This window comes from Myzus persicae, unplaced genomic scaffold (assembly GCF_001856785.1).
Source record: "Myzus persicae strain clone G006 unplaced genomic scaffold, MPER_G0061.0, whole genome shotgun sequence".
In the NCBI taxonomy this organism is placed as follows: domain Eukaryota; kingdom Metazoa; phylum Arthropoda; class Insecta; order Hemiptera; family Aphididae; genus Myzus; species Myzus persicae.
In genome coordinates this window covers 299460-310876 of record NW_019102110.1, presented here as the reverse complement: position 1 = coordinate 310876, position 11417 = coordinate 299460, and the positions used below count along the sequence as shown (strand labels likewise).

The 11417-nt window shown below is 27.1% G+C and overlaps 1 protein-coding gene across 1 annotated transcript; it reads left to right on the top strand.

Moving 5' to 3' along the window:
* Positions 1 to 1467: 1467 nt before the first annotated feature.
* LOC111031292 (mesoderm induction early response protein 1-like) lies at positions 1468 to 9735 on the top strand. Its single transcript, XM_022311172.1, has 13 exons — positions 1468 to 1792; positions 2925 to 2958; positions 3027 to 3196; positions 3307 to 3444; positions 3512 to 3545; positions 4216 to 4304; positions 4891 to 4966; positions 5296 to 5357; positions 5423 to 5635; positions 7206 to 7379; positions 8454 to 8563; positions 9304 to 9460; positions 9603 to 9735. The coding sequence occupies exons 1-13, from the start codon at positions 1778 to 1780 to the stop codon at positions 9612 to 9614; spliced, it is 1284 nt and encodes a 427-aa protein (XP_022166864.1). The 5' UTR covers positions 1468 to 1777; the 3' UTR covers positions 9615 to 9735.
* The last annotated feature ends 1682 nt before the right edge of the window (positions 9736 to 11417 follow it).

The following is an 11417-nucleotide window of genomic DNA, read 5'->3' as shown; positions in this document are numbered from 1 at the left end:
AAATGAACATATGGTGTAAATTTCAAGTATCTAAAGTAATTAGTTTTTGAATTACAACAAAATTAAGGAAGTCACTACACGAAAAATCGACTGAATATCCAATGTTGTAAGGGTGTCAACTTCAAAAGCTCATCAAAATGTAATTTGACTCTCGAGTGGAAATTTTCTTTTGATAAATTTAGACAAACTTATAAGGAATCTTGTATTCAATTTTTAAATCTTAGATATAAAAAGAAATATTTATATGAATTTCTTACTAAAAAAAAATTACTAATTTAAGTAATTTTTACGAGTTTCGTCAAAATTTTAAGTTCAAAAAAATTATTGTGGATTTCCGCTTTAATTTTTTTTTAATTTGAACTAACAACAACTTACGAGGAACCTTATATTATATTTGAAAGTTTTTTGATCGAGCGAAACATTTTTTATAGACATTAGTTTAAAAAAAACAAATAATAATCGAAAATTTCATATGCCTATAAATAGTTCAACGGAATTCAAAATATTTTGAAAATTGTACGGGTATAGAAAATGCGAACACCAATATTCAGTGAAAATTTCATGTATCTAAGGTTATTTTTTCAAGAGTTACACTAAAAACCATATCGATTTTTTCGAAAACTGGTTTTGCGTAAAAATTCTCGTTTTTCCTAGTATTTTTGTTTGTTTTTCCTGTTGCTTTTGAAAACTATTGGGAATTTTAAATTTTGAAATCCAGAATATAACCAACTAGATTCGCTTTCCTACCACGAAAATTTACTGGTTAAATTAACTTTTACTGATTTTTTAATTTTAATTAAATACTGATTACATATCACTTGGTTTTCAATATAATTGTCCAGCTTGGAATAATTATCCTTCTTCTTTAAATACTTCTTAATTAAATACCTATATACGTGTTATTAAATACCTATTAATAATGCTGTAATAATTATTCGCAACGTTTGAAAATATTTATTCGAATACTTTGATTGAAAAACTACTGCTGTGTGTGTATCTATTACATTAAAATGTATAAATAATAAAATATAGGTATTGTATTCCTGATAGTCTTTTCGCTAGTGTCAGGGATTTTGTTTGAGCACAAAGAGATCAAATGCAGTTGTAGGTACACTGACACACTGTACTACTGCTGAATACAACACATGTTGCTTATATTACATGATCACGTTATACAACCGCTCACGGCAGTTTGCCGAGATTTTGGGAACCATCGGCGGCAACGGATCGGCCGTCCTCGTCCCGCCAAGCCGGTAAAACGGCAGCTGCAGCTCTGCTGGACGGGTTATAATTTCGGCGCGGCGGAGGGGAAAACGCAAACGACGGCGACGGCGACGGCGACGGCAACAACAACATCAACAACAAGGACGACGACGACGACCGGATGACGTTATCACCCACTCGTACAACGCCGCCGCCGCCGCCGCCGCCGCGTTATCATCGTAGCGTTTTGACCGCCATTCGACGACGACGACGATCAGGCAAACTAACTACTCCGCAGTACGATATTCGGTCGCCCGGACGACAGCGCGCCAACCGCCAGTCATTCGCCAGTCGACAGTGTCAGACACTCGGCGTTCGACGCCGCTCGCAATATTGGTACCCTGTGTACAAGCGCTAAGCAGCAGCCGCCACCGCCACAATGACGTCCTCCGACCACCGTTGTTAGTTGGGCCGCCGTCCTTTTGTTTATTTGTTTGTTTACGCCTTCCAACGGGCACTGCGCCGCGGCTGACGCAATCCCGATCCGCCGGCCTGAACCTCTGCCTGAACCGCCATGGCCGACGACGAGGTAAGCAATGTCCAACTATCGTTACTGTAAACGTTTAATAATATAATAACACAACAACCATATCGATAATGATCGTTGAAGGGGGGTGGGTGGGTCGCATTTGTTCAGTCGCGTTGTTGTGTTACCCGTCCGGCGGCGGATCTAATGGTACTCGCGCCGATCACTGTCACCCATGTTGGTGCGAGTGTTTACGGTGATTTGAGGAAGACGGTTGTGAGGACGAGGTTACACGAAGTAGAAGAAAATGCACAAACATGAGGTATCACAAGTCTGTGCTCGCCGAGTCTGGTGGTTGTCTGATCAAAATCTTTTCGGTGGGAATACTACACTCTACCTCACCCACCAATGATGGTGTGGTTTGTGACTATCAACAGGTCCCTGCGAGATTGTTTGGGGTAGTGCCCGACACCGATACGAGTGAATAAAACCTCTGCGCTAGATAGGTCCTGCACACACTCAACCAGATTACTGCCGATTAAACATTTTGCTCACTCGATCCATTGTTACCTTATAAATTATAATAATAATAAGAGTTAATTTTTTCGTAACCTCATATCACGTCTATTCCGATAATAATTTTTCTGCTTATACAGTATAATAATATTTGTTTTTGTTTTTTGCCCACTCCAATAACAATTTTTGTTATTCTTAAATCTCACATAGCATCTAGTATACCTGCAACTTATGTCAGATATTTTCAATACTTTTGTGTAGTTAGGTATAGGTATTGTGTAAAATTATGATAATTTCATTGACATTTTATTCATAATAATATGTTTTTACATTGTTGAATATGACAAAAATAGTAGATACTTAATTTTAACCTTAATAACATTCAAAATAGAATCATTCAATTTAGGTATTAAAAAAGCTCTTAATTGACAATTGACGTGTTCAAAAAGATTTTTTAAATTATTTAACAAGGTTTAATCATCTATATAAGAATAATAAAGAGTCTTTAACATATCATTGTAGAAAAACATTTATTGCTTCTTTAGTTAAAGGGAATCATCAATAAGCCTTCAGCTTAAAAACATACTTCTAATAAATTTAACATGTTTATAATTATTTTATCAATGTATATTGTACACCATAACTTAATATCTATGTTAATAAATGTTTCATTTTATAGGTTGTTGTTAAACTTGAAGAATCTCAATCAATAAGTAATTAATTTTATTGCTAAATAATAAATGGATTTTTAAACACTTGTTCATACCTGTATTTTTTTTAGATGATAATATTGATAAAATAGAAGATAATGTGGAACTACCTCTTGATGATTCAAGTAAAGATAAAGATTATGAACAAGTAGATGAAGCTGATGATGAAACAACGATGGAAGAAGAAGAAGCACTTCCGGAATTGGAAGATCCTTTAAGAGAAATAAGATTTTTAGAAGAAGTAATATACTTATAGTATAACTCTAATAACATTAATATAATTGTATTATTATTGTGGTCTCTAGTTGTTAGATATTTGTTATATAAGTTATTATCTACTTTTTTTTATAGGAGAGTAACATGCCTATTCATGAACTTATGGTTATGTATGGATATTCAAAAAGTACTCTCCCGGAAACCAGTACAAAAAAAAAAAAGAAAAAGAAAAAGAAAAGCTCTTCAAAGAAAAGTAAAGATAAAAAAAGAAAGGTAAAATTGTAAATTTTTTATGGACCTTGTTTTTTTATTTTATATATTAATTATAATTTTATGTTAGAAAAAGCTTTCAACTTCATCTGATGGCGTCGCAGGTAAGACCAACATATTAAATAATGTTGCTTGATAATCGATACTACATACCTAACAATAATTTGTCTGGTATACTTTTCATTAACATAGATTTTGTATATTGTATTTGAGTGAAACAAAATTTGACAAGTATTCTTAAGTACTGATAAAATATAATTTTACTTTATTCATACACAATAATTAGGACCTGCAATTATATGCATTAAAAATATATAATAAATGTAAATTGTTTATTGTGGTAAATACGCTATAGAAAACTTCATCTTATTATAGTAAGTTATTAGTAAAAACAGTTATCAATTGAGTATTGACAGTTAGTTGAAATGTCAACAATGAACAGTCAATACATTGATGGAAATAAAAATAAAAATAATTGGAATGTGACTATAAATAGTGCAAACAAAATATATTTTCTTCATTTAATACACATTCAATTTTATCAAAATGCTAAAATAAGAAGAAAACAAAAATAAAAAAAATTTTAGGTATGTTTCCGCCAACTTTTTAGGCCATGATTAAAAATTATTTCAAACATAACTGCTTTTTAAACTAATATATAAAAATATACAAACGCTTACAATTCTGGGCACTTATAATAATAAAAAATATGTTTCTTAAAATTAATTTTAATAATTTAAAAATATTATTCACCATTAATCAATTTTTTTTTAGAAAAAAAATCCAAATCAACTGATAGACGAAGATTAGTTGAAGAAAACACTGGTGATTCATCAAATAAAATGTCAGAAGAAACATCAAAGGTATTTTTTTTTTAATAAAAGTATTAAATGTTATGAAATGATACATGGTAGAGGCTATTTTTGTATTATATTAATTTATTGTAGTGTCAAAATATTTTAAGTATTTTTATTTGTACTCTATCTTTTTATTAACTCGGGGAATGTGCAAAAAGTCATATTATATATGAAGTTATATTTTCTATGTGTAAAAATATAGATAAATCATTCGCATCATAATTATTTGGCAAAAAAAAAATATATATTTTGGTAACATTATCTTAATATTAATTTAAAGTTTTTAATAAGTGAATGTAAGTAATATTGTTCTAAATTATATCTAAATGAAATTTATTTCGCATCGGATAACTAAAAGTATTGCATACTTTTGGAAAAATAAAATACTTAAAAATTAATTTATACTTCATGTTTGCAAAATTGAAGAAATAACATGATATTCTCTTATCAATTATATTACACATTTTAGATAATCCGTAGAAATGTTCAGCAAAAAGTAGTTTTTATATGTTTTGTATTATCTTAAATATAATAAAACATTGAATTTTGAAAATCAAAACATTGTGTTACCCTATTGTTTTATTCATTTTAGGAAAATGAAAGTGTTAAGGATGGTAAAGAGTGTGATGAAGCATCAAAATTATTAGACTTATACATGGCAGAACTTGGTGAGTTAAACTATTAATAATTTAAATTCTTAGTTTATTTACTATTTTGGTAGAAAGTTGCTATCTAATTGATAATAAATTATTTATAATTCATTTTACAAAACATTAAATATTATAAATATACTATGTACATTAGATATATAGGTGTTATCGTTAAAAATAATAAAATGTTTAAATTAATCTGTTTGTTAGAACCGTTTTTTTCTGCTGTAGAAGCTTTTATTATTTAAAATTGAATAACATTTAAGAACCCAATTCACTGTTTTTGTCTTGAAACTATTAGTTGCACCTGTTTAAAATGCTTATACTTTAACTTTATTTTTTTTCAGACCAAGTACAAAGTGAAGATGAAGATGAAGACTATAGGCCTCATTGGGAACTTCATTGGAAGGTTTGATAAAGTTGATAGTGTCCTTATTAAAAAGATGTATTTTATAATGTATGTTGTGTTTTTAGAGCGTTAATGTTGGAGTAAATTTTCAAGCTCTAGTAACAGATGGGTTATCGACATATGGTGATGTAATGCCTTATGAAAATAATGATGAACTGTTATGGGATCCAAATGTATTGGGTGAAGATTTAATTGAAGATTATTTGACGAAAATCCAGCAAATTACAAAGGCATTAAAGCCAAAATCTAAAGTTGTTGGTATTCGTGATAATGAAAAAGTAATTATTAACTTAAAAGTTTTATATAACTTAAAAAATAAAAACAATTTAATTTTTAAAAAAAACTTAGTAAATATTCCAATGGCTTTTTACTTTATTTTGTATCACTGATACAGCATGATATCACTGATCTACAATTGTGCAATTATGTTTTTTGGGGTTAGTAATACATTTTTTAATACAAAATATATATTATATATTTATTCCGCTTAGCCAAAAATAAATTGAAATAAGCATACACTGTAACCTTTTAAATTTAATCTCTAAATTTATGATATTGGTGTATGTTGGCAGACTGAGACATCTCAATATTTACACTGCTTATGATTGTGGCATAACCGAACTAATTCAAAAATATTCTAGGATTGGTACACAGTTAATGAAGTTAGGAATTTACATAATTATTTTAAAATGTCAAAAGTTTAGTTTGCCATTTATCAGAAATATTTAAACTACCTACAAATTGAAATCATTTTATTTTATTATTCAGTAAACTTTCAGTTTCATTAATATTCCTTAATTTTTATAGTAAATAATGCATTTGCATGTGAACATTAACTTAATAACTTTTCTCTTTTTTATTCATTTTCATATTTTTCAATGTGCAACTTCTTGTCACTTTTACCTACAAAAGAAAATGAAGGTTGTGTGTAAAGTACCTTCACATACAATATTATATGTTCATATGTTTTTCTATTTTTTTTTCTTGATAAAGCTGTACAAGAAGCTTAACTCACGACACACATTTTTTAAAAGTATACAATTTAGTTTTAGCAAAAAAAAGAATATGATCAAATTAAATAGATATTAGATACCACTGTTGTAGACATAAACAAACTCCATTTTATAGAAAAGTAGTTTTTTGTGCGTTGTCTTTGTTCATATTAAATAAGATTTTTTTAAAAATGGTTAACATACAAATTCTTCATTTATAAATGTGTATAATAAAGGATATTGTTTTTTGGTTTTGTTGGCATTATTAATATGTTTTTCAAAAATTTTAATTATTTTGTTTTATTGTTTCTTGAGTGTTATACTTGTGGTTAAACTAAAGAAAAAATATATTTTCACTAAAAAATACTGCTTTAAACTTAAATATTGTTTAATTTATGTTAAAATAATTATGGTCACTTATTTGAATTCCACAAATATCAAAAACTAGCTTATCATTTTTACCATAGAAATGGTTTGTAATAGTAGCTGTAACATGTATTGAGTAATGTTTTTAAAAAGACTACTAAGACTGTATTATTTTCATAAGCACTTACTTTTTTTTTAATTGTACTCTAGTTGTCAATTTTATGTCCATGATAAACAGTGTTTTAATTTATCTGTTCAAATTTTAACCAAAAGTCAATATTAATAAAAAATTACGGTGCAATATTATGTAAAAGGGCATAACAATTATATTTGTGTGCACATATTTTTAGGTTTTCCATGCCTAAGCCATATTATTTGAAGCTTTTAATATTTAGTGTGTACAAATGTACAAACTCAAACCTTTGTAATAACTAAATAATTCATAATATTTATATTTTTATTATAAATTAATTTATATTTTTATTGGCAGGCACTTTACTTGTTAGTTCAGTGTGGTCATGATGTGGCTGAAGCTCTCAGAAGAATGTCATTAAATGTAGTACCTTTGGAGAAATCATTAAGTGTCTGGTCAGAAGATGAAACATTGAAGTTTGAGATGGGATTACTAATAAGTGGAAAGAATTTCCATGCCATACAAAAAGAGGTAATTTAAAAATTGTATTTATTTCAATATTGGTTATGGCTATTTAAGAAAGCAATTTATTTTGTGTGGGGCTATTAATTAAGTAAAACCTAACCTTCCTTTTTACTTTTATAATGCAGTTATTTATTATCTGATTTTAAAATTTTTAATTACAAACTTACATATAATTCTTGGTACTTTTTACTCTACTCAAAGAGTCCTCAGGGAGTAAAAACTTCTGTTTTTCAAATTAATTCAATTTAATTAATTTAATTAAATTTAAAAGAATCCCTTGTATATTGTACATTTTAAGTAAATAATTTTTTTGAAAATTTTGATGTATCATAACTAAAATTTTAATTAAAGGCGCGGGTTATTTAAATGTATGTCTTAAAGATAAGATTGTTTGATTGTCTTACAATTTATTTTCCAAGCTTTTATTAATTAATTAAAACTGAAATTTTTTTTCATATGTATGTATTGTAATTTAGGTACCTTATTTTGTACATAACATTTTTTTAGAGTATATTTCAAATGCTTATTTTTTGTTGTTTTAGTGTATACATATTTTGAGGGTTTTTAGTACTGGAAGTTTTCAATCTTAATAATAATAATTATTGAGTGACGAATAAATATGAAATATTAAATCAAGAGTAGAATTTTAATTGAAAACATGAGACGGATTTCTGTATGTTTCCAGACCCCTTGATTAATTGGTCATGAATCGTCTCCAATCATATGCTGTTGTTGTACAGTCGTAAACAATTGTTACCAATTATGTGCTGTTGTCATACGCGTTTGGTAGCAATAGTGGGGATGAGTGATAGGTGGGTGAGTGGGGGTTAAGGTAATGATAACCAATAATGGGAAAGTCATGCTTGAACACATTGTGATTTCGTCTGCCGCTCAGTATACTCTTAAGTTGATGAATATAGTGTGGATGTATAGTATAGTGGTCTCCAAACTGAGACCAGAAAACAGGTGTTTACTGACTAACACATTTTGAAAGATTATTACACATAATAATAGTATTTTATAATATGATAATGTACAATTATATACACATTGAAAATTAATTATTATTTTTAATTTAAGGTTAAAACTAGATCAGTAGCAGAGTTGGTTCATTTTTATTATTTTTGGAAAAAAAGTGACAGGCATGATCAATTCGAAAGAAAACAAGTTTCAATGCGTCCAGAAATGAAGTAAGATAATATCAATTATCGGGACTAATTCATTTATTTTATTTTGTTATTAGAATAATTCATAGGCTCCCAACCTATGGTCCGCGGACCACTAATGGTCCGCGAGACATTGTCAAGTGGTCCGCGAACCATACTTACAAAATGTAAAAATATTTTAATAATTTCATTTTCCTTTGAGGTATAACACTAATTATTGACAATCGTATATAGTACGTCATTTATTTATAAATTTATATTACATAGTGAAACCCATGTTATTAAAAGCCTCTTATTCATGTAATAATTATCAAAATTCTAAAATATGTAAAAAAAAAATTGATTCTTATTTGTAAGAAAAATAAGGTATATAATTGAGGTGGTCCGTGACGTATCGAAAGTTCTCATAGTGGTCCGTAGTACCGAAAAGGTTAGGAACCACTGGAATAATTAAATAAATAATTAATTTAATGTATAGGTATTTACTTAATGTTTTTCAGAGAATATTTTTTAGTATTATTTTTGAATTATCATGTGTTTATACAATTATAGGCTATTAGTTATTCATTATGAGTTAGCCAATTACAGCTTATTGTAATATGTTATTCATACATTAAATTAAAAAATTTCAGAAAAAATTTGAATATTTTTGATGTAAGAAATTTAAGAATGCCTACTAAAAAATATTTAAAATCTAACCTAAATGTCAATAATTTTATTTTATTTTAAATTAACATAATATTTTATTATTATTTAAATTACAGGCAGTGGCAACATTGGGAGTCGGAAGAAGATCAAGATAGTGATTTTGATACAAGTATGTTTCCAGAACATAGTCATGATGATAGTGAGGATAGCTTGAACGCTGCTGAAAATAAAGCACAAATGAAGTGTTTAATTTATGCTGATCGCAAAAGACAAGTACGAAAAAAAGCAACAAATAATGCTTGTAGTAATACTAACACTAACACTAACACTAACTAACATTCAGTGCACCCCTTCAGGTACACTTATAAGCCATGAAATATTAAACTATAGCGACTATTTTGCTTCCCTTTTCCAGATTGAGAATTAATAATTCATTCAAAAATTGTGTTATATCGTCAAACTTAATACAATGTAATAGTTCTTCATGATTACATAATGCCTGACACTTGGAAACCGTTTGAGAAATCCACAGATAATGTATAATTACCCATTCAAGTTACATTTGGAAATAGATACTTCAATAATAGTTATTCTCAAATATCAGATTAACTTAAGTTTTCATCACAATGATATTTTAATTTCAGACATGGTGATACAGGTTTGCATAAAATACAAAGTTGATCTTAGAGCATTATATAACTAACATATATATAGTATCTTAAATATTAAATTAATATTTAAAGTATAAGTTAGAATTTTAATTTTAAAAAAAATAATTTAAGATAAGAAGTTATAATAGTTAAGTGGTATTTAAAATTTTATTTTAATCCATATATGACCTAAATTTTAATTAAACTATTTGCATTCATATAGATTTATAATATTTCGGACAAAGAAAAGACTGAATTTTAAATAGCGTATTTCCAAAATGTTATTCAAGTATTAAAAATATTCCGAACAGCTTTACATAATACAATTCAAATTTCTTTAACTACATTCTTTTTTCAAAGCTATTATTACACAATTTGTAATAAGTTTATTAGTATAATGAGTTCCTCAAAAGCTTTAAAACAAAAATAGATTAATATATATTTGTTTAAATTACAATAAAATCAAATATTTGATATCCTAATGATAAAGTTGAAAGTTCTCAACCTTTTTTTCATTAATAACACTCAAACAGTACTGTACGTCTGTACCACACACCGGTTGAGAACAAGGTACTTATTCTATACATTCTATATTTTTGTTTAAATTTCTTAAATTTGTTTATTGGAAAAATCATTTAAAAGAACATTCAACAGTTAATTTTTAATTTTAACTTGAAGATCTGATCTTTAATTTAAATGAATAATTCTTTCTATATCTATAAAATCTACTGAAAAAGTATGAATGGAGATGTTAAAATGAGTTAAACTTAAATGTTTTTTTCTATATTTGATTTATTTAATTTAACAATATTTTAAATAATAGACTTATAAATTAAACAAATATTTAATATTCCTATTTGGTTTAATTCTTGTTAATATTATAGGTTTAGACATTCCTTTTTTATAACTTAATTAATACTATGTACTTATTAATTAGTATATAGTAACATTTATTTATTTTTATGTGCGAAATATTACCTAAAATGTAATATTTATAAGTACATAGTATCCATATTAAGTAATAATATTTACCATATAAAATAAATAGTCAAACTAACCAACTTAATTTAATAAGAGCCATTGCATATAGATTTTATTATCCTATCTTAAATTAATATGCTTAGCTCTAAATGTGATCTGAATAAAAATATTTTGAAAGTCTTGTCCTTTAACATTTCTGTATAACCTCCTCATTAAATACCTAATATTCATTTAAAAATTGTTCAAAATATGTATGAAATAGATATACATAACTTTATTTTGAGTGTAAATCTTAGTCATTAAAAAAAAAAATATATATATACATCTATAAAACATTTTGTGTAGGTAAAAATTATAATAATGCTTATGATATATTTATTTCTTTATGCCATAAACCAAAATAAACTTTTTAGATATTTATAAAATACTAGGCATAAAGTTAACATTTAAAATACTTAAATGGCTTTTAATTTTGCAATCCCCGATTATTTTAGGAACCATTAGGTCTAAACTAAGCAATTTAATTTTGCTTTTTTAAAAATAACATTCAAACTTTAATTTATAAATATGCCGATTAAATAGTTAGAAAAAAAATAAGT